Source organism: Penicillium solitum (genome assembly GCF_028829755.1).
Source record: "Penicillium solitum strain IBT 25940 chromosome Unknown utg000004l_segment0_segment0, whole genome shotgun sequence".
In the NCBI taxonomy this organism is placed as follows: Eukaryota; Fungi; Ascomycota; class Eurotiomycetes; order Eurotiales; family Aspergillaceae; genus Penicillium; species Penicillium solitum.
The window spans coordinates 1,204,475-1,226,741 of NW_027072124.1; the positions used below are offsets into that span (position 1 = coordinate 1,204,475).

At 47.5% G+C, this 22,267-nt stretch overlaps 10 protein-coding genes across 10 annotated transcripts; 2 read left to right on the plus strand and 8 right to left on the minus strand.

The window, feature by feature from the left end:
- Positions 1-414: 414 nt before the first annotated feature.
- N7455_006456 (uncharacterized protein) lies at positions 415-1,456 on the minus strand (the record flags this gene model as incomplete). Its single annotated transcript, XM_040957013.2, has 2 exons — positions 415-526; positions 588-1,456. The coding sequence occupies 2 exons, from the start codon at positions 1,454-1,456 to the stop codon at positions 415-417; spliced, it is 981 nt and encodes a 326-aa protein (XP_040812646.2).
- Positions 1,457-2,162: 706 nt separating this feature from the next.
- N7455_006457 (uncharacterized protein) lies at positions 2,163-2,831 on the minus strand (the record flags this gene model as incomplete). The annotated part of the gene is made up of 1 exon (XM_040956953.2): positions 2,163-2,831. One exon carries the CDS (start codon positions 2,829-2,831, stop codon positions 2,163-2,165), a length of 669 nt encoding a protein of 222 aa, XP_040812624.2.
- Positions 2,832-3,110: 279 nt separating this feature from the next.
- N7455_006458 (Heterokaryon incompatibility) lies at positions 3,111-4,027 on the minus strand (the record flags this gene model as incomplete). The annotated part of the gene is made up of 3 exons (XM_065605363.1): positions 3,111-3,291; positions 3,321-3,725; positions 3,753-4,027. The coding sequence occupies 3 exons, from the start codon at positions 4,025-4,027 to the stop codon at positions 3,111-3,113; spliced, it is 861 nt and encodes a 286-aa protein (XP_065461217.1).
- Positions 4,028-9,787: 5,760 nt separating this feature from the next.
- N7455_006459 (uncharacterized protein) lies at positions 9,788-10,618 on the minus strand (the record flags this gene model as incomplete). The annotated part of the gene is made up of 1 exon (XM_040956891.2): positions 9,788-10,618. One exon carries the CDS (start codon positions 10,616-10,618, stop codon positions 9,788-9,790), a length of 831 nt encoding a protein of 276 aa, XP_040812546.2.
- Positions 10,619-11,524: 906 nt separating this feature from the next.
- Positions 11,525-12,493, plus strand: N7455_006460 (Aldo/keto reductase; the record flags this gene model as incomplete). Its single annotated transcript, XM_040956904.2, has 1 exon — positions 11,525-12,493. The coding sequence occupies one exon, from the start codon at positions 11,525-11,527 to the stop codon at positions 12,491-12,493; it is 969 nt and encodes a 322-aa protein (XP_040812673.2).
- Positions 12,494-13,694: 1,201 nt separating this feature from the next.
- N7455_006461 (uncharacterized protein) lies at positions 13,695-14,399 on the minus strand (the record flags this gene model as incomplete). The annotated part of the gene is made up of 1 exon (XM_040956889.2): positions 13,695-14,399. The coding sequence occupies one exon, from the start codon at positions 14,397-14,399 to the stop codon at positions 13,695-13,697; it is 705 nt and encodes a 234-aa protein (XP_040812602.2).
- A 1,336-nt stretch (positions 14,400-15,735) lies between these two features.
- On the minus strand, positions 15,736-16,137 carry N7455_006462 (uncharacterized protein; the record flags this gene model as incomplete). Its single annotated transcript, XM_065605364.1, has 2 exons — positions 15,736-15,925; positions 16,109-16,137. The coding sequence occupies 2 exons, from the start codon at positions 16,135-16,137 to the stop codon at positions 15,736-15,738; spliced, it is 219 nt and encodes a 72-aa protein (XP_065461218.1).
- Positions 16,138-16,884: 747 nt separating this feature from the next.
- N7455_006463 (O-methyltransferase) lies at positions 16,885-17,886 on the minus strand (the record flags this gene model as incomplete). The annotated part of the gene is made up of 3 exons (XM_040956976.2): positions 16,885-16,932; positions 17,007-17,747; positions 17,830-17,886. The coding sequence occupies 3 exons, from the start codon at positions 17,884-17,886 to the stop codon at positions 16,885-16,887; spliced, it is 846 nt and encodes a 281-aa protein (XP_040812550.2).
- A 474-nt stretch (positions 17,887-18,360) lies between these two features.
- Positions 18,361-20,574, plus strand: N7455_006464 (putative FAD monooxygenase; the record flags this gene model as incomplete). The annotated part of the gene is made up of 5 exons (XM_040956933.2): positions 18,361-18,413; positions 18,469-18,655; positions 18,726-19,206; positions 19,270-19,490; positions 19,549-20,574. 5 exons carry the CDS (start codon positions 18,361-18,363, stop codon positions 20,572-20,574), a joined length of 1,968 nt encoding a protein of 655 aa, XP_040812596.2.
- A 91-nt stretch (positions 20,575-20,665) lies between these two features.
- N7455_006465 (putative solid-state culture specific protein) lies at positions 20,666-22,054 on the minus strand (the record flags this gene model as incomplete). The annotated part of the gene is made up of 1 exon (XM_040956920.2): positions 20,666-22,054. The coding sequence occupies one exon, from the start codon at positions 22,052-22,054 to the stop codon at positions 20,666-20,668; it is 1,389 nt and encodes a 462-aa protein (XP_040812528.2).
- Between the last annotated feature and the right edge of the window lie 213 nt (positions 22,055-22,267).

A 22,267-nucleotide genomic window follows, 5' to 3' on the forward strand; every position in this document is an offset into this window, starting at 1 on the left:
CTGAATGACTTGATTTAGATCAGTCTTAATAATCAGAGTACCTCCACTGGGCAGGGCTGCACATGCGGTATATGGAACTTCCCAACCCAGCCAAATCCAAGTGGTTTATTAGCTCTCTCAACTATGTACCAACCTGAAGCGGTTGATCCCAGAGGCTCTCCAGTTGGCTAAAGTGGAGTGGAGACCTGGGCTGGTCCCACTCGTGTGGGGATCTCCCACATTGTACGGTGGAGCTGATGTGCATATGTGCTCATGGACGGAGTATAGTAACATCGAAATGCTTTATTATAGATGTGTATTAATGCTGCGGCCCCACACAAAGCCATGGTAACTGATAGAAAACGGAAAAGAATAACAAAATAGAAACCGTTGGGAACCAAGCATGTCCAAGGTATCAGATACCCCAACTCCAAATCAAGCGAAGCTCTGCAACTCAGCGTCATACTTGCTAGCCTCCGTGATAGTGTCCTTCCACAATCTCTCGACAAAGGTCTGTCCGGCTTTCTCCTGGAAGATGGGTGCGCCGCTAGAGTAATCATTAGCCTTCTCGGGTATTCAGTGCAAGGCAGAGGCGAGGAAGCACTTACGGATCCACCTTATTACTCTGTAAAAACTTCCCATGGGTCTGCTGCCCGGCAACAACAGCCGCATAGATAATCGTCCTTGCACCCTCATCGACCGTTCTCGCCATCAACTTCCTCAACACGTACATGAACGGCTTCAACCAGAACGGCAGTCCACTGTCGAATTTGGTGGCCACCAACCCAGGACAGGGATCGTTGACAATAAGCTCTGAAGATGGCACGATACTCGCCAGTCGCTGCACGAACGCATGCACGACGAATTTACTTTCCGCGTACCGCTGCAATCCGCTGTACGTCTGTTTGTTATCATAGTGTTCGATGACGGTCTCGGAATCCTTTAGAGCATTTTTCGCCAGCATGTTGAAGTTTTGGTTATTTGACCCGACGAACGTGAGACGCGATGGTTCGCCACATTTCACTGCCGTCGCGCGAAGAAGAGGGAGGAGTTCCAATGTAACCAGGAAATGAGTGTAGCAGTTGACCTGCATGACACGTTCATGGCCACTCTTGCTAGTTTCATAGCTCATCAGGTTGATGCCACCGTTGCAGATGAGAAGATGCAGTTCAGGAACCTCGGCGCGGACTCTTTTTGCGAACTCCACGCCGGATTGAGAATCGTCGAGATCGAGATGGAAGAATTCGATCGTGGCGATGGGGTTGGCCTTTTTCACCTCCGGGAGGGCACGCAGTGAGGCGACGGCTTCCTGACCTTTGTTGGTTGATCGGACAGCGATGATGATACGTGATACCTTGAGGACGAGAAGCTGGCGGGCGACTTCGTAGCCGATTCCCGTGTTGCCGCCGGTGATAATGGCGGTTTTACCGGCCACACTGGCGGAGGTAGGGGTAGGGGGAATTGCTGGTTGGCCCATGATGAAATGTTTAGATGCTTTTAGATAATTTCTACATCATGATACTATATACCTAGAATCTAGGGCACGAAAAGAAAACTGCAGAATGATCCAAGCCTAACTGGGTAGTTAAGGCCGGCCGAGAAAGGATGTCCAAGTGGACGGGAACTGAAATTTGTCATCACAAAGAGAACTTCTCGGCCGGTCCACCCGTGGACGGGTCCTGCCAAGACGGCCGAGAGGAATCATATACTCCCAGAATCTCACTCTCAACCGGAGACAAATTTCTGTTTATTCGGATTTTGTGGCAGAAGTATCTGACGTTGCTCGGTCTATCTTGGGCTTCACGCTCTTGACTTCAACGCAAAGGGGCCACAGAGGAGGGAGGCACAAGACACTACTGACAATGTGTTTACCTCCGTTTGAGGCTTGGCAAAGCTTGACTCTGGTTGTTTGGCGCCATGAGCCGCATGACGTGGGGTCCGGGGATGGCAACGGCCTCCGTAATCCACGTGTCTGTAGATTGATAGCGGCATATAATCTTGTAGGGCTCCCCCATATGGAAGCACAGCTAACAGCTTCTTCGACAGTATTTTAATTCGACATACATATCAAAGCTCGCGAAGTGTTTAAAAGAGCTCCTAGTAAATTTTAAATGTCGTCGCTGTATGACAGTTGACTAAGAGGAGTCACTCCGCACTACATTGTCCAATGAAGTTTTCCAGGGTCATCTAACCTGGAACTCCTTGCACTTATCCTCCTCCCATGTTTCACCATCCATAATCCCATGCACGTACGCCTCGCCCACTAATCGCCAATATCCAGTTCCTCCGTCCTCTCTCACCACGAGGGGCACTCTCTCTCCTCTCGCAAGTATCACTTTATCACCCGCCTCCGCAGCGGCCGGCACCAGACACAAGTACCCGTTGGCGGCCCGGCCCAAGCGCCGTCCGTAGCTACCCTCCAGGAAGAGCGTGAACTCGCTAAACATACGATATGTATTGACAACATATCTCACGAATCCGAGCGGCCGCAGCATCCGGTCCGCATACCACCGGTGCAGCTGATAGAGCGGCTTGAGTGACGCCCGCCAGCTGTAAAACAACTTCTGCGACGCGATCTTGCGGCCTCTCCCCGATGCATTGGCCGCTGCATCATATGTGCCGGTGCATAGCGTCTGCCAATACACGGCCAGCTGATATTCAGGCTCCTCGTCCGGGGTGGCCGGGCTGCCTAGCTCGCTGATCTCATGAGCAAGCTCAGTAGTTGGGTTGGACGGTGAGGGTTCGGGCCTAGACCCGGATCCAGCAACGCCAGGGCCGGGGTTCGTTGGCGCCACTTCCGTTGCAAACGACTCCCACTTAGCAAATGTCGTGAGGAGCGGCACAGCAGACATAATTGCTTCGTATATATTGCCAAGCGACTTACACGCCTGTCCCAGAAGTAGACCTGGCTTTGAACCTCCCCGCGGTGCGAAGCTCCAGAACCTGCACCTCCAAGGGCACCGCCAAGGAACCTCAATTTTACATAAATATGCATAAATCATGACTTATAAGCAGAATATTTTCTTTTCGGGGTGGTTTATACATATATAATTTTCTTGGCGGGTTGAAGGTCTGGATTTTGGCACCTCCTTGGCGTCTTGGCGGGTCGAAATGGAGGTGCAAAGCCAGGTCTACCCAGAAGCCCCCCTAGGAATCTCAGCAATGACACAGTCCCGTCTATCCCATCCACCGACGTTTCTAGGTCGCTTGTCATACTTATTGAATCCATGATTGGATGCGCCAGCGGCAGTGCCAGTGCTGTGAGGCTTGCTATCTCGTGCCCGTGTAGGACCAACGTCGAGCCACCAGTATCTATAAATTGCACCAAGGTGTTGCGATACGCTGTAGCATGCGTAGTGCGCTGTTGGTCAAGCGCATCATATACCAGCGGGCTGGCATGCTGCGCTATTCTCCAGTCAGGTACCCAGGACGGCAAGGTGACGGTAGGGTCTAAGGCCGGAGTTGGTGAGCTACCTCCACAGCCGCCGAGTACATCGAGTGTGTTAGATACTAGGATCATCTGCCGTGCGACATGAGTATAGGCTGTATCCACATGTGAGGAATAGTCGGGCTTGATTCCGAGGGGCGGATGCGCCGGGCTTGGTGCCACGGGTGGGTTTGAGCCATTGCTGGCAACAAGATCAAGCAAGGAATAGACCTTGTCGTGTGGGATAGATGCCTCGCGGAAGCGGCATTGAAAGATCAGCTTTAGTAAAACTTTCGCTGGAGGCTCTTTTGGTTCTTGTCTTTGTCGTTGCAGCCCCAGCTTTTACAGAGACATAAAGGGCGTGAGGATAGGATCGCGCATAATGCCATTGCGATGGGTGCCCATAGTCCCAAATTTAGACCGTGGTTCGCTCCGACGCGTAAGCGCTCCCAGTTTATGGAGTAACGCCCGATCACAGTAATTGCTCTTGGTGGAAGGAGGATCTCTTGGAGAGTCCAGGCGCGGTACCACCACTGACTTTCTAGTAGATGTATTTCCAATGGAGCGTGCAGCAAGCAACTCCGGTAGGAGGGCCAAGGCAAGAGCGGACTTTCCGTACATACTGACGATGTAGATGGCTAATCGGCCGTGAGTTATGATTTCCAGGAACAAATTCGATCCGAGTCACCTTGGACTAAAATTTCGGATAACTTGGAGCCTTTTATACGCATCTCAAGGAAGGTCTTTCGACACAATTGGCCTCCAATGGCATGGTTGACTACTATCCCTCCATAATCTTTGGAAGCCTCGTTGACCCACACCCAAATTCACCGGCACCATAGTGACTGAGCTTACGAATAGTGCTGTCTCAGTTGAATCGACCACGGCGACGCAAATTAAAGTGAATTACATTCCGCATTAAGCGTTCAATCCTGCGAAATTGACTCTACTCCATCCGAATTTCCCAAATAGGAAGTATAGAGGAACGGAAAGACCGGATACACTCGTATACAATATACTGGTACGTCTAGACCTCTGCATAGCCCACAAAGCCCATAGCCCAACCCAACCCAACCCACAAATGGGCTGGGCTTTGGGCCCTGCCTTCGGGCCCATTGGTGGGCTATGGGCCCAAGGTGAAAGCCCACCAGGGTTATTTCGGCCCATAATGGGCCCCAAACAATGCAAACATTCCAATTTATCGCAGCTGCATAAGTAATGCATTTTTCCCTGGTTATTTTAGGTATTCAAATTACCATTTAAGCTGTACATGAACCATCTTATAAGCTTATAAATTAAGTTATGGGACTGATTGATAAGATATCAAGTAAGATGCTAGGTGATTGAATAGTATATTTACATCCTGATCATGATATACATACTAATAACGCTCATACATATCATCCTCAACTCGCAACCTCTTCCTCCCTGATGTACGCTGCTGAGTATGAATACTCGGTAATTGCGGTGCAGCAGTAGCAGCAGCATCATCATCATCTCCGTCAAGACTGTCGCTATCAACATCTATCAAATCCCCAGATATATCATCCTGCTCTTCAGTATCACTAATCTCATCAATATCGACATCATCTGGCGTCTCATCCTTCTCTTCTACTAATACATCGGTCTCATTAGTAGTAAAAAACTTTCTAAATTCCTCCGATTCATGTACCTCAAGGTCAAACCTTGATGCACAGAGATAGAGCATCAGCTCTTCGATGGTATGCGGCTTTAAGGAGCCGCGGCGATAATGACAGACGTCGCGTGCAGTATTAAACAGACGCTCTACTCCAGCACCTGTTGCTGGGATTGCGAGAACATCCCTTGTAAGTGTAGCGACGGCCGGAAAACGGGATTCATTCTCTCTCCAGAATGCGAGTGGCTCGGAATCAGTTACATCTATATTAAAATTAGTATCTAGTAAATTATTTGATCAGAAGGATTGGGATTGAACATACTACCGTCAAGATACTGCGTCATTTTATCAACAACTGGCTTTGACTTGGTGTTAGATTTCTGGCTTCGAACAAGATTGTGAAGAACTGATCTTGTTGTCGATGTAGAAGACTCTTGTAGACCCTGAGTACTAGCAAGACGTTACTGGATCGGAACAAGTGCATCTTGGAATGCTGCTCGATACTGATCCCGTAGTTCTTTTAAGTCGGACCAGTCATTAGAAAGAAAGAATTGAAATCTACTATCTAGCGATAGCATTGTGCAAACTGCATAGATATGCCCTCGCATTTAATCAGTCTCTTTATAGTAATCGCGTAGCTTTGACTAACTAGTATCGAGAGAGGTAAGCATCTGCTGTTTCCATATAACACGCTTTCGTTCCAATTGTCTCTTTGATCGTTTAATATACTCGAATAGTAGATTATAGATCTGAAAGACAAGATATGATGTTATATCTTATATCTTTAAGAGGGCAAGTGTATAATCAAAGAATGGCTTTATAATATAAAGAAGATAGTCAATCTAGCGCCATTGATCATTATCAAGGGCGAAATCTTTCTCGTTGAACTGATCACAAAACTGTATAATAAAGATACGGAGTCTCTTAGCTCGCCGGAGTATAAGGAATGTTGAATTCCACCGAGTCTTTATATCCTGGATAAGTATAAGCCCTTGCCCTTTAGGTTAAAGTGTAATAAATGAATCCCGGCGCTGAGGACTAGCGCGGATATAAACAGTAAGTGCTCGTATTCTTTTCAAAGTATGCGAGATATCCCTTTTTTTTGTATTCGCTCTCACGAGGGTACCTTGTTGCTCAGTCCATTTGGTCTCCGTAGTCTCATTCTAAGGGACTACTTTTAGACGGTTAAGTAGCTAGTTCAAACTCAATTGGATCATATATGTAAGATAGGGGATACGGATAATGTTAGTGTTCTTAGTATTAATTGAAGATTGTTATAGCAAAGATTGCTGTAGGGTATTAACCAGAGCCTTATTATTCGACGCATTATCGGTAGTCAATCCAAAGATCCGGTCCCGAATTTTATACTCAGTGACCGTTTCTAGGAGGATAGCACTTAGGTTCACACCGGAATATATTCTATAGAGGGGTTTGAAACCAAGTAGCACCTCACGATAGACCCAGTCAGCATCGATAAAATAGCCAGTGATAGCCATAAATGCCTGCCCAAATGGAGAAGTCTAACAATCTAATGCAACTGAGATCCTCGCGTGCTTTGGTAGTAGCCCAAGTATATTCTGTTGCCGTTCTTTGACACTAAGAGACAGCCGACGTTGAACTGTAGTAGCGTAGGGTATGGTTAATAGGCCTAGGGCTAACTGTGATTATACAATTAAGCGGCGGAAGGATGGGCTTTCGATAAGTCGGAACGGGAGTCGGTTTATAGTAATAAACTGCAGGAGTTGATCGTTCCAGGCCTCTTACAAGAAAGGTGCTTCGGCTGTATAACCCTAATTAACCCTTATTAGTAAGTAATATTAAAGGATAGGCATTTATATACTAATTGAACAAATCCCCTTATTATACCCTTTTGCTTCTATATCATTGCAGTATTTCGGCACCCTTTAGTTTCTAGATAACGAGTAATAGTCGTTGTGCCATAACGGCTAACCTTTCTACTAGCACCATTAGTATTGGCACTAGTTTCTTGCTTAATACTATATAGATGCTTAAGGATAAGACCGCAACGCTTACACATCACCTTTAGGCTCCCCGAAACCGAATGCGCTACTTATTTAAACTGTTTCCAGGTCTCCGAAGCGGAACCATACTAGGAGTCCTATGGAAGCGTCTTATTGTTAGATCCATAGTCGGTCTGTAACCACCAATCGACCCAATTACTATGATTCATCGCGTCGAAGAGAAAGAAATCCCGTCTTTTACTAGGACCGACTTGTTGAAAGCACTTAAAGTCTGCTTCTAGAGCGATTGACGAAGGAACAGATGGCTAAAGAAACGATAAACCACCGTAGTTACTGAATGCCTGCTGGGAAGCAGTGAATAATATAGTATCGAGGTCAGGTTCGAATAGGTCGAACTGAGATGATCTAATCTCGGTTTGCTGGCTTTACGATATGATCAGTTGACGATTTAATAATAAATTCAAGATTGTGTAGTATAAAATGTATAGTAGGAAGGGTATAGGGTTTCAGGGGGATAGGTTCAAGGTCATACATTACAAAAGGCCACCTTCTTAATAATAGGAAACAGCAAATTGATACAACAAACAGAGAATTCATCACAGTGCTAGTCTGAATTAAAACAGATGATTATAATACTCGTATATTATTAGCTACATCATGCATATTAAGTGGGTCCAGCCCATCCAAAGCCCATAGATAGCCCATTCCCAGCCCATTTCCCGGTCCATTTATCAATATTATCATTCAAAATATTTCACCCAATAGCTCATAATATATTTTGAAACCTCCATTACATCGAGATTAGATGTAATATCACTTATCTATAGAAGCAGAAATAAAGAAGGAGAGATGGGCTATCTGTTGGTATAAAATTCAATCATATAAGCCTATAAAATATGAATTTGTTACTTGAATTTATACTTCAACAGAAAGATGCACCTGTTTCAGTCTATATAAAATATATATATCTTCATGTTGATACTCAGTAATCTTCCCAGGCGCTATAATAGTATAAATTCCTAGTCAAATTGAAGCTTTTTTGTGTAATTTGTATGAAATCTGGCATCATGATGTCGAATTTAGTATAATATCCACTCAATTCCTACTTGTTATAGTGATAATATAATAATACTAAATATACAGGCTGGAACAGGTGTAAAATACAGTCATTAATCAGCTACATTATACATGCCAAGACTGTATTTGTGCATAGATATGGGCTTTGATGGGGGCCCACAGCCCAACCATCGCTGGGCTGTGGGTTGGGTTGGGCTCTGAAGATTGAGCCCATAGCCCACTGCGGGTTGGGCTATGGGCTGGGGGTCTAGGCCCATTTGTGGGCTATGCAGAGGTCTAGGTACGTCGCTTACAGATTGTAACGTTGGAGGCATGCCAAGGCACTAAAGATGCGCTTCCCTCACAAACCCTGCACCAAGAGCCCAAGTCCGCCCAAGCTCAAATTTCGGCCTACAGTAGGCATCAGCCTGAGCATCAGCCTATCGCATATCTCGACTGGGCTCCAACTTGGCATACTTAACCTTGGAACTCAAGTTCGAAACTACCTGACCAGATCTCCACCCACACTTCCGTCGGGATTTCCGATTGGTGAACCGGCCCGACAACGGGGAGAGGGGTGGGTAGGGCTAATATTAGTGATGCTCATTGGTTGCTAGGAGAAAAACAGCGGGGACTTCCAATCATATACATAGTCCCTGGGACCTTTTTTTGGTGTCATTCCCAGGGTTCGACCCACCTTCCGCCCCCTTTTCGGCCCCCGATGTCTTGGAGATTGCGGATGATTGACCCGTGCATAGTATGAAATCTAGCCCTATGGAATTAGCACTGTTGGTTGGGTCCGCGTAACTGTAAAAGTTTGCCGGAGGCAGTCGAAGGGTCCAAGGTCCCTTGGTTCCATAATGCTGACCTTATGGAGTTAAGAGGACCGACATTGGTCAAAAGGCCATGATGGCCATTGATGCATATTCAGACAAAGTGGTATGGGTTACGAACAGACGCTGGGTTCTCCGGACGGAGCCCTCCGTCCAGAATAACACTTGCGGCTCTGATAAAAAAAAGCCTCGCCGAGAAAAAGATTCAGCCTCCCGTAAATTGTGCAAGCCGCTACTCCGTACTTGTGACGCCAAGACATTGCCATATTTGTAACCGAAGTACTCCGTAAAGCTGCAGGACTAAGCTTGTCGGGAGGACGGAAGCCGACAGCTTCGGGATTTTTGACAAGTGGAATCATCATGTTCACAGATCACGGATGGTAAACAGTGGCGAAGCACCGACAATTCCCTCATGACCCCACGAAAACTCATTTTAACTAGTTTATGTGGCTTGAGGGAGGGGGTTCTCGGAGGCTCGTGTTATCAGCTCAGTTTACTATTCCACTGAAGCTTGATATTACTCTTGGCAAGCCACAGGACCACCATCCAGGTCAAATTAGGCTGACTGGGAATACTCCGTCCATTTGCTTGTGATTCAAGATGAACGCCGGTATCACGATACTTGAGGCTAGAACAATGGCATTTTTCATACTATGTACATAGACCAAAGGCCGGGTGCGGCGTGGACTTGCCGAAACAGTCAAGAACACTCATTGGTACAAACAGTCAAGTTAGGCTAGATGTGACCCAGTCATGGCCCCATTCCCTAGATTAGAAACTATAACGGTATTGAAACTGCCTGTACCCATTGGACAATTGATATTTGATACACTGAGGTTATTCAAATACATAGAAAAGATGAGCAACGTCGCCGCTAAATCAACAGCTCGCGAACAAGTAGCATACCAGCAGCCCACCATGTCAGCTGAGAGGCCGCATTGTTGACAGTAGCTGCGCCCTTTTTAGGTGGGCAGCTGATACCAGGGGTAGGAACAGCGCACTGTGCTGCGGTGAGGGTGGACGAGATGCTTGAGGCGGCCGCCGGTGCGACACTGACCTTGCAAGGAGTAGGCGTAGGAGCGGGACTCGCGAGCACTGCGCATTTTTCGCCTTTATAGTAACCCGATTGGGCTTCTAGGGTCTTTGCGACGTTGAATGTAAGAGCGGAGGCATCACCGCATTTGTCATCGGCAGTGAGAGCGGTTAAATTAGGCTGGTTTGCCCCTTTCTTCGTACTAAAGCGGACGGATTGGCCAGCCCATGGGTTGTTCAAGTTGACCTTGGGCTCACCGTCCGAAGTGGTCTCGTTCGCCGACGTCGAGCAGTTAGTCCAGTCCATTCTCCAGACAAACTCCCAGTCATTCTCGGTGTTCAGCGTGTTTGCGATGCTACCTTCAAGGAATGCTATAGAGCCCGTTGTATCCGTTGTATTGGGCAGATGGTGTTGCACCAGAAAGCTGTCCAGTGTTTGATTTCCCGGCGGGAGATCCACTGGCCACAGTCCGTAAGTAATATAGGGATAGAGTCGATCAATCCCCGCGGAGTTCTGAATTGCGAAAACGATGGGGGTGAGTGTCATCGGTCCAAAGGTGCCGTTTCGCGGGAAGACCAAGTCAACCTCTGCGAACCCAAGGCCCGTAGTCTCAGCTATCCCCAGGGATGCCACCAGGCTGAAAGCGAGGACCTGCTTCTTAATATCGAACATAGTGAGGATTTGGGAATATTAGGGTTGAGAAGCTCAGGTGTGGTTAAGCCGATACCACTAGATAGTCCAAGGTTGATAGCCAATATGAACTGATATCAGCGGCAAAATTCAACGTCTAAAGAGAAGAGATTAAAAAAGGGAAATTTGGGTGCAGTAGGGGGAAGTACCCCAAAGTGACCCAAAGTGAAAGGGTCGTAATTTCGTACGGGCAGCAAACCGAACTACTCGCGCTAAGGAGACTAGAAGGTTTCGTAGTTCATAAAAAGAGGGCCCCCCGGAAGTGGGTCACTGCTATATAAAAATTGTATAAAAATTACGTACGAGTATCTGAATACCCTGTAGATAGTCTAAGACCTCATTTCAATCTATAAACATCGTTACCTCCCAGCCCTAGAATGCATTTGGGCAGTGGAGCCAGAAGCTTAGAGGACCCTCGCGACTCTTGGCGGCTCCTACATCGCCCACTGCAACCTTTGGAAATGGAGATCTTATACTCTGACATTTACGCGATAGATCTTGGCGCAATTTGCTGAAACACTGGATTACTAGATCGCGTTCTCGGACTCGAAGAATGTATCCGCATTACTCGGTGCGGATGAGGTGAATTCCTCAGTAGGTCGACTGGCACCAAGTTATTGGTTGGAATATATCCCCTTGTTGGCAAGTTTTATCTTCGCAAACGATCGTTTTCGATCAAAACAGACAGCATATACGCTGCATAATGTCTCCAGCGGTATCGTCACCGGAAATCTCGCGTCCTGGTTTACGAGGTGGATGCAAGTACAAGACTTCCAAACCTCTCGCAGTCTGGTATATTGGGAAATCGAACAAGTGCCTCGAAATCAGCGGTGCGGTTTCATTGTCGCTGGCATTATCTCATTGGTATTTAATGGACTCCTGATAGCGATGACGGTACTCGCGGGTGACTGGTACGGGTTTGCCAATGCTGTGGCACTTGCTGTTTTGATCGGCGTTCGATCGTACTTGTTACAGACAAACTGCAACGCGATCGATAGAGCCGTGGAAGTGGCAAAGCCTCTGCGGACAACATTTGCGGGCGCCATGGATGAGTGGAGAGAAAGAATAAAGACAGATAGTGATGCAGTTCAGCCTCAAAAGGTCTCGCGGGAATGGCGACCGGAGGTTGTTAATATCCTAGTTGCTATGCCTGACTCCCGGCTCGTGACCATGTTTATACCAGAGCATCTTCTCCGGCCAATATTTGTCACTGATGTTACGCCATCTTCACTGGGGTTATATCGCCTCGTACAGTGGATGGGATGGGCAGCCTTTTCGGTGCATATTGTCACCCTCGGCATGGCTCAGTTGGCAGCGCAAATATATGTCGTTGTGGTTATGGTTACGTCGACCGTCCTCGTTTGTTACGGAGTCGGCTGTGACGATTCAAGGGTCTATAAGTGGTGGTGCGGGCGAGGGGGAGACAGCCCGCCCCTATATTCCTTTTGGGCCGGAAAAGGGCTGAAAGCGACTGTGTTGGAATGGCCTCCTCACTTCGAATTTATCAGAACGAAGGATGGAAGTTGGTCTAGGAGAATTTCTCCAGAGACTGTAAAACAAAATCAGCGATCAACTGCGCGCCAAGATCTCTATGCTTGGCTAGACTTGAGCTCTGAGGTGAACAGTCTTTCTGATTGGCATTTGCTTCCGCATCGGCGGGGTCATGATGATTCATGGTGGATGGACTTTGAGGCGAAGAGGTTGCTGGTTCAACGTGATCCGTTGGACGCATCCACTCTCAGTCACACTGTGAACCTATCTTCAAACAAAGTTACCTCTAATAGAGTGGTTTTATCACAGCGCTCACTATCTGGGGATATTGAACTCGGTGGGAACAAGGGTTTCAAAACCAAGTGATACTTCGAGGTTCGTTCGACCAGAAATATTTCCACTGTGTATGTATATACTCTTGGAGGAACACACGCCCAGTGAAATACAATAGCTTGTGACAAGGGCACACGAACATCATTTTCACCATGGAGAATCAAGACGGGTGTCTTTACATTACGCATATTCCATAATGCGCTTCCCCGTCGACCGTTCGCTTTTCGTGCCCATTTTGGTGGATGTTTTCGCATCCGAATCATCCTTCTCTTTTTTCGTCAGGTACTGAATCTATATCCGCATCCCATGGTGGCTGCCTGCCATATCAGCCTCAAGCCAGTTTACATCGCTCGTTATTGTCATAAGGTCCCAATCCACAATTCCCGCACCACATACGCCTCCCCAGAATTGGAAATCCTCGCGAGTGACTGCGAAATACGATAAAAAAAAGTCGCCTTGTGACTATTCGCCTATCCTACCACTGCACACGAAGGGTGAACGACACCCTTGTCAATGCAGTTTCAAAGAATGTCGATACAATCTGTGTAGTCGACTGTTCCCATCCCTCTGAGCAGATGTGGCGTGCGTTTCACCTCTTCCACTCCCACCACGGTGGTTTGGATAGAGAACAGCGTATCCGGCTTAGAACCAGCAGTGGCACCTCGAGAAAGAGACAGACAGCAAAGGCGACAGTTGCACGATAGTATCATACCGATGGGGGTTATCTTGATTCAACGGGAAGATCCAATTACAATGATACATTCCAGTTTTGCCCGCTCATCTTTACCATATTCTCAAATAACTCTCAGACAAGTACTCGGTCATGTATGCGGTCTCTGTCCTTAACGACGTAGGATGTCGATAACCTGATTTGTCTGCGCCAAGATGATATACGGGTCGTGATTTTTAATAGCACACTCTGCTGTTCCTTTTGGATAGCCTTTAAAGGTGTATTTTCAGATTGTGGTGTCATAGCCATAAAAACAACAATTAACCGTGTACAGAAATACTTCCAGCAGTGGAATAGCTGCCTTCTTCGTCGCAATACTGGCTATTGGGCTAGCCGCTGGGTTTTGCATGAATTCATAGGTCTTGCGCAGCCCATACCGAAGTCGCCATGTCGATCAGGTCCTGCTTTTCAAGTCGAATGTCGGTCTCTCTTGGAATATCCGGGGATCGTTGGAAAATATACTCGAAGGGTATCGTAATTGGGTGGTGGGAGACAGTGGTCTTATCACCAGACCTTTCGATCACGCAGGATTGTGTGGATATGGGGATGTTGGACACCCGAGTCCCATTCCCAGGTATCAAATTTCAGCTGAGACTTCCTCCGGTTGACTTCCAGTGTGATGGCCATCTCTGCCTCCCCTCTGGCAGGATCCACCCACATTCTTGCGTCGTTGCGCAATTTCGTTTCAGACTCGGACACCCCAACCTCCACAACTACCCCGGGTCGTATGGGGACACCACGAGCGTGCCGAATGGGGCCCCAGCCTCCATCTGGCTGTTTGATGTTTCCATTGCCGACAGGAACGTTCACTCCTCCATATACTTGAATCTTTTGCTTCAGCCCCATGGGTAGCAAAGCAATTAAGACTGCGGCGTGCAATTCACCGGCAACTTGAGAATGCCCGGGAGCTGACATTCTGAGAATCAGGGTATGTAGGGCGGCGTTGTAGAATAGACGAAGACCAGGGATTGGGTCTGGGAGCAAAAACTCTTGGTCGAAAGAGGGGGGATCAATGAAAATCACGAAGTATTCGGATATTTCGAGAGTGGGCTTGGATGAATCAGACTGGAAATGGGGTGATGGGCCTAGGCGGTCATATTCAATTTTTAGGATTCGATGGAGTTGCTCTTTCCCTTCGTAGGTGTATCTGTTGGTGGAAGGGGGCAGATCCTCCAGAAAGACCTCCACATCACTTTGAGATTCAGTCATTGTAAAATATTATTTTCTTTCCTATGAGAAGATTGTTTATGCAGAATCAGATAGTTAAAATATGGAAAATCTGCTTAGAATGTGAAAATGATCTATCAAGTGATCAGGTTGAGTTACCTCATCATGAGCGTATATGTGAAGCATTCATAGGCCCCCCGTACTAGCTGGTACTAAAAGGTTTGGAAACACCTTGAGGTTTAGAAAAAGGCTTAGAACGGGGTTTTCAAAGGGCCATGGAAAGGGCTTCGGAAAGAGGTCAATACTCGAGAGTGAATAATATTCATATGTAGTTTAGTGGATATAAAAAGCCCCCACTGGTGGCCAGTAGCCGCTTAGTTGTGGCAATGCTAGACGTGAGATTGGGTTTTTCTCCTTGGTACATACAAGCGAATGGTAATCGAGAGCGAGCCGATGAATTCTTAAGTATGAATGATAGGCTTCCTGACGTTTCGGATCTCTGGTGGTATAGAGTAGGAAGGTGCTGGTAGAATAATTCTTTAGATCCAGGTATTTTGTACCTTTCTTTCATCGCGGCAATCCTTTTTATGTTGTTTCTATGAGCTACTAAGGGATTCTTATTATAGCTCGGATTACAGCTTTCTTTTCTATGTCTCTTATTGTGAGCTAGATCTCAAGGGTCCATCATTATTTCGTTTTGCCAAATATTACAGGCGTACTTTCGAGGATGTGCCCTATAGATTACTGGAAACCTCGTCAAATAACTCGAGGACCTCCTGAGCGCAGCTATATGAGCCCAAATAGGAAATACCTTCCTATTAACCTGCTTTATCTGGTGAATCTAGACTCCCCGTGTATCATCTACCCACTAAATACTGCGGGCGGAAATATACTGAAGCAGCTCGAGCCGCTTTATGAAGTAAGCAATCCTGGTGCCCTCTTCGTTGAAATGATAACGTATGACTAGGTGCAGGATGAGTGTGCAGGGTCCGGCTGACCTTGGACGATGTTACGTCCTGGTGTGGTCGATACATTGAGTGGAGATGCACTATGTGAAAACTGGGGAAACTGGAGAAACTTACGTTTCGCCGGTACTGGCCTCGAGAGATACCTAGGTAGCTGGTGAGTGGAAGGGGGTATATGGAAGGTGCCATAAAAAGTGGCGAGCGAGATTCTCACAAGTCTCGAAGGGTGTGGATGCTGGAATAGCATAGATCCAGGTCGAACAGGTCAAAATAATTACAGTGGTTTCTTCTTGAAGCTGGTTAAAGAAGTATAAGTAGGGGATTTCGGTGAATTGCTTTCGATTAGAAATAACAGGGTTAAGAGTACAGCCCTTTAGATAGTTAGTCTCTCGATCATCTTCTATGTAAAGCGCCTAACCATAAGGATTTCCGGGCTCAAACTCGGCTTTCCATAAGCCCTTTTCTTCCTTGACCTTAAGCTGCAATCCTTTCGTAATTCCACACAAAATCTTCAAAATTGGTGCAGGCACATTTAGCCTCTCCCCCTCACGCAGCGGTTCGCCAACGAGACGGCCCCGGGACTTTGTAGGCTCCACTGCAGATCTGCAAAGACTGATGGATATACTAGTGTGCTGTTGGGGTTAGAAGGCGGGCGCGTTGGCTTTGACTCGGTTCCTTTCTACATCGTGTCAAGAAATTCCTGGGTAAATTTCGTATCACGATATGGCATTCGATAGCATGATGATTCGTGAGTACATACTTTGTAGATACCTATAGTTTACATACATCGTGATAACCAATGTGGACCGATTCATTGGTAGATTAGGTATTGATCGGTCGGCTCGATGCCCCGCAAGCACAGCAAGACTTTCACCGGATGCTGGACGTGTCGTGCAAGAAGAGTCAAGTGTGACGAGAAATTCCCAATACCACATAGCCCAGTAACCATGTCAAGGGCCCAATAACACATACCTGGCATTGGTGCGCCCCAGTCAACGATAATTCCCACTGAACGATAAATCGTAAAATTAGGTACATTTTGTATGGATATACCACACAAAAGGTACAAACCATACAAACCACAGTTTCTTTTTCAACCCCCTGCAAGGGAATAATAGGGCAATATGTATTATTTAAGAGGGCTTGAGTTTATTTAGTATTAGTATCGATAAGAAGCATTTCGTGTACTTGAGTTAATAAAACATTTAGATTTCTACGTACAATCTTGATATACGGTGCTCCTTACACACTTATTACTCGGCGTTGAAAATCCAAGTTGATATGTCGTGATTAACATTGGGATCTGTTTAACGATAAACCTTAATTGACTTTTTGCAGACGTCGCTTCTGACAAGTTCTTGCAAGGCCCCTGTACAATTCAGTGATACCTATGATAGGTCGAAAGCAGCCCTGGTTGGGATGAGCTGTAAGTCGAATTTCATTGTAATAACTGAGAGCCGTCACAATTTTAATGAAAGAAATAAGGTTATACGAAACGAAATATTTAATACAACTGAAATTTAATACTCTAATTGCAGTACCCTAGCACTCTGACCACTGTTCTAGTTCACCTCCACCAGATCCACACACTTCGACACCTCAACCGCATCCTATATCAAACATTAGCCATAAAATCAACTTCCGCCTCCTAAATGTCAGAAATGAAACAAGCCTAAAAACACACCATAAGCCCTGTCGGTTCCAACCCCTCCACCAACTCCGTTTCATACACCAAAAACGGATTGCCCAACGAAATGCCCCCATCCGAAAGACAACCCTTAAACGGCAAATACGCCTCGGTCTTTTCCACCGGTGAAGCCCGCACATACTCCGAATACTGCGGGTTTCCGGGCCTCTTCATATCGTCCGCAATAACCATAGTTCCAGGCGCCACGAGGCCCAACTCCTCGCATAGCTTCAAATCATTTAGATACGAGATCTTGGAGTGATCGAGAAACAACATGTCCCAGGACTTCGTGGCGGAATTACTAGCCTTGCCCTTCGCGAGAGACTGGAGAGACGCGCGGCATGGGCCTTCCCAGATATCGACGACGTCGTCTAACCCCGCGATAGAGACCAGTGCTCTCGAGACGGCGGAGAACTTGGGATTCATTTCCAGACTGAGGAACCTCGGTTCTTTGCTGTTGCGGCCTGTTTCGGCGGCTACCTTGCGGAGAGCGTGGCCGAACATGATGGCCGAGTAGCCGACGTATCCTCCGATTTCGAGGATGGTGGATGGTTGATCGGTAGCGATGATGTCGGTGATGACTTTACCTTTGTGAGGGCCAACGTTCATTAGGAAATCCCTGGTCCGGCCGAATTCGTCGATGGCGGCGAGGACGGCTTCCGGGGAGTTGCGGATTTGAGGGAGTTGGGGGTGGTTGGAGATGAAAGAGAGGAGTTGGTCTTCGCGGCCATCATTACACTGAGATTAAAGTTAGAAGTTGCCAATGGGGTTCTATGGGGGATAGTGTAGTAATGGATTGAGGTTGGGATGGGGTTCTTACGAAGACATCTTCTTCGGGTTTGTAGAAACCGGTAGGTGAATCGACGCTGGGAGCCATTTTAGAGAATATAAGGAGTTAGTAAAAGGGGTTTGGAGGCAGAATATTGTATGTCAATATTTTAGAGCGTATGGTTCTACGCAAAACAATTGAGTTTTGCAATGTCATTTATATATCGAAATCTGGACGAGTAGATAGGTATACTCCCGTTTAGCCACCGCATTCAGGAAGCCGATTTAGGGTTGGATACGATGCAACGCTGATCTACCCGACCATGGCATTGTGATCAAATCTACATAATATGACAGGTTGGATGTGCTATTGTAGTAATCTGTAGTAATTTATATTTCACAACGTCAGAATATGACGCAGACCACTCCTAGGTGGAATGCGTGGAAGCTTATTCCGGATTGATCTATGTAGTATAATATGCGTAATGACTGCTGCCAAGATAATAGCAACACTTTAATTCAACGACTTGCAACTTTGTTGAGCCGCCTCACCTCGGGCCCAATGATTCCAAGTTCCGCCAACATGGGCGACACAGTCCGAACCGACGTTCTTATCGTCGGGGCCGGTCCGGCAGGGTATGCTGCTATATCCGCTCTGATCCCTGCAGAATCATTGACGTTCGTCAAATAGATTAATGGCTGCTGCATGGATGGCTCAAATGGGTGTGCAAGCGATGATAATTGACCAAAAGGCGTATCACACGCGATGCGGTCGCGCCGACGGGCTAGAAAGTCGAACATTGGAAATCCTAGATAGCTTTGGCCTTGCAGACAGGGTCTGGGCAGAAGCAAACCATACGGTAGAAATTGCCTTATGGGTAAGTGATCTTCATACCACGGTTGTTCGAGGTAGATTGCGGTCGGCATATATATGACTCTTTGGTTTAGGGTGGCACAATCGACGGAAAGCTCCAAAGACAGACCGTCACTCCGAATTCACAGCCTGGGTGGTCACGATTCCATGAATCCACGCTCAGCCAAGCCAAAGTGGAGGAATATCTCATGGAGTATGTCCGGGGCCATGGCAACGTTGACATCAGACGAGAGACAACTCCGACCACTTTAGAAATCGATTATGATACGATCGATGACCACAGCAAGTTTCCGATTCGCGTGAATCTGGAGAGCGTGGCTTCTTTGTCGAAGCCCCATTGCAATGGCATGGAAACCCCCGGCAGTGATACAAGCAGCGAGCCACATTCGGATGATTCTGGATATGCAGGGATGGACACCGTGGTAGAAACCAAATATATCGTGGGATGTGACGGAGCACGCAGCTGGGTCAGGAAAGAGCTCGGGCTCCGACTGGAGGGAGAAAGCTCGAGTGACTATTGGGGGGTTTTGGATCTTCTCCCCCTCACTAACTTCCGTGAGTTCTGCCCTGTTTGAAATTTCATTGCGCTTTGCTAAAGAAAGGGTGGACTGTGTGCAGCCGATATACGGAAACGGTCTATCCTAAAGACAAAGCACGGAACTCTCATGGTGATCCCGCGGGAGAGAAAGCTTGTCCGTATCTACGTTGAGCTCCACTCAGACGTGGCCAGGAGATACAGGGAAGAGGAAGACGGCGAGGTCCTCATAAGCGAGGTTGAGAAGATCATGCGGCCGTATATGATGAAGACGAAAAATATCGAGTGGTCCACGACATACGCAGTACGCATATCGTCGTCCCACATACTGCGTCATCCAGAAAGCTAACAGATACTTTCAGGTTGGTCAGCGGGTCTGTCCGAAAATCGGGCTCCATAACCGCATCTTTCTTGCCGGTGATGCGATCCACACGCATTCCCCCAAGGCAGGCCAAGGAATGAACGTAAGCATGCAGGACACGTTCAACCTCGGCTGGAAACTCGCCTCAGTCATTCAAGGCACCTTGCACCCTCAAATACTCGAGACATACCAACAAGAGAGGCTCCCCGTGGCCGAACGATTGATTGCACTTGACCAGCGGCTCTGCCGTGGAATGTGCAGCCGCAGGGATGCGGATGGTGAAACAAACCACAGTTGGTTCGACGAGGATCACAGGCGAGCAATGGAGGAAGAGAACTCGTCCGCTTCAGGCCTGGCCGTGATTTACAAGCCGAATCTACTCGTGGCATCGACCACGCCTTGTGTGGCAGGTGCCAAGCCGAGAAATGATGAAATGGCACCCAGCCGCAGCAAGCCCTCTCTGGCGACGAACCTCCGTGTCGGGGCGCGGATTCCAAGCATGCTGATCATTAACCAGAGTGACGCGCAAGCATGTCATTTGCAGCAGATTCTGTCCAGCACGGGGCAATGGAATCTGATTATCTTCGGCGGTGACATTGCGAATCCGCGCCAAATTTGGCGTCTCAGCCACCTGGAAGAAACCCTCGGTCACCCTGAATCCATCATTCAGAGGCTAAACAACCATGCAAGCGTGACGACACGTAGGTTTTCATGCGTTGGGATGTGCCTGATCCACTGTGCAGACAGACACAGCATCGAACTTCAGGATCTGCCGACGATCTTCCGGCCTTGGACGGAGGACCATGGGGTGGACTACAGCAAAGTATGGGTGGATGAAGAAGCATACCACCACACTGGCGGAGGCCAATTGTATAAATCATTTGGCATTGGACTCGAGGGCTGCATGGTGTTATTGCGACCGGATCAGCACCTGGCGTTTTTATCGGACATGGACGATGTTAAGGGATTAGAACGCTTTTTGATGTCCATCACGCCGGAGGAATGTCGTAATCCTGTAATCTGTTAAGGCTTATTAAAGCTATAATAAAATGTTACAGAGAGGTTTGATCGGAAGTTGATCCAAAACTGACGCAAGTCGACGCTCTTATTCGCATCGATTATGTGTGCAAACCAACCGTTCTGATGCGTTCGAGAAATTCCCCCAAAGCGTGAGAGTCTCTCGCACCGATAGTGATTGCAGCATGGCTAGGATGCCTCGACTCGCCATGGACCCAGCCACTCACGATCAGACTACCATTGCGAATCTCGTCTGCAAACTTTTTCTCAAATTCATCTCGAGAATAAAAGGAGTCGCCCATAGTCATGGCAGCCTCAAACAGCCCACGCTGAGTAAAGTGTCCCATAAGAGGACCCAGATGGAACGTACCGGTGACCCGGACATTGAGGTCAATAATAAACTGTTCCCCTGAGCGTTCATCGGTAACGATGTCCACACCAGCCGGTCCATGATACCCTTTGCTATGCAAGAAAGCTGCCACCTTCTCCATAATGGCGGCAAAGCTCTCGCAAAGTCCCGTCTGCTGCCGGTACGAGATTGAGCCGCCGATCCAATGTCCCTGCTTGTCGAAGATCTGCTCGCAACAAGCAATAAAACGGGGCAGCCCCTTCTTCGTGACGAAAAACGACAGGGCCACCACTGGACCAGTAATGAAATCTTGAAGCACCAAGGAACAGGGATATAAGTTGTGATTGGATCTGTTGAGCTGCTGTAGCATTGCTCCTAACTGCGCCGTGAGGATATTCTTCAGTCGGTCCCTTTCGGCTTTCGTGATGATCGCAAAGGTACCCATGCCGGAGATTGACTGCGGAAGCTTGACCATAAAGGGGAGCTGATGCTGGCCAATTGAGTCCACAATCCGCGCAACCTCTTGTTTCAAAAGAATCGGGTCCCCTGAGTCGATAAGGCAGGTGTCGATCACCTGAGATGGGGGTGTCGGCAAGCCGGACATAGCAAGCCCACGTTTCGACAGAATCTCGTAATGGGTCTCCGGGTGAACAAGATGAGGCAGATGCGATAGACAGTCTGTAGGGAGTAGAACGGCAATCTGCTCTCCAGCGTCTAAAGATATACTTTCTGGGCTGGTCACAAAAGTCAAATTCGGCCGTTGGTCGGGCATTAACTGGGCGAAGGTCCGATGGATATCAACATGATGAGCGGGTAACTTGTCTACTATTTGGCCTATTTTGTGATTCGCTTCTTTGCGATTGTTTGTTGAGTCACAATCCAGGATAACCAGTGGCATCTGGCCGGCAGAGAAGGCATACCGCTGGGGCACCATGTTCGCCGCCATTTTGATCGAGGATGGCGCTTTTTCATCGCCATCTTGCAGTGTATATCCATAGGCAAATTTAGTTGATGATCTTTCGTGATTATACCCGAATTGCAGAGGATAGTAGATAAGGACCGTGTTTAGGTCATCTTCATTGTTGTCTGAGTAGAGGTCGCGCAAGGTGTAGTCGAGTTTAATGGGAAGTGCGGGATCCATTTTTTGTTGGCCTGGCTGCCTATTCAGTAGAATACAATTGAAAGAGGCTGTGGCAAAGGGTTCGTGTGGAATTTATGAAGAGAGCCTTTTATCTACGTCTAGCACCTGCCTGTGTGGGTGCCGTCCGTTTTCGGACGTATAGTGATGTGACCTTCCAGGTGTAGGAATCTAGTATTTAACGTTATTACCGCTTATGTTATAGCAAGGGTACCT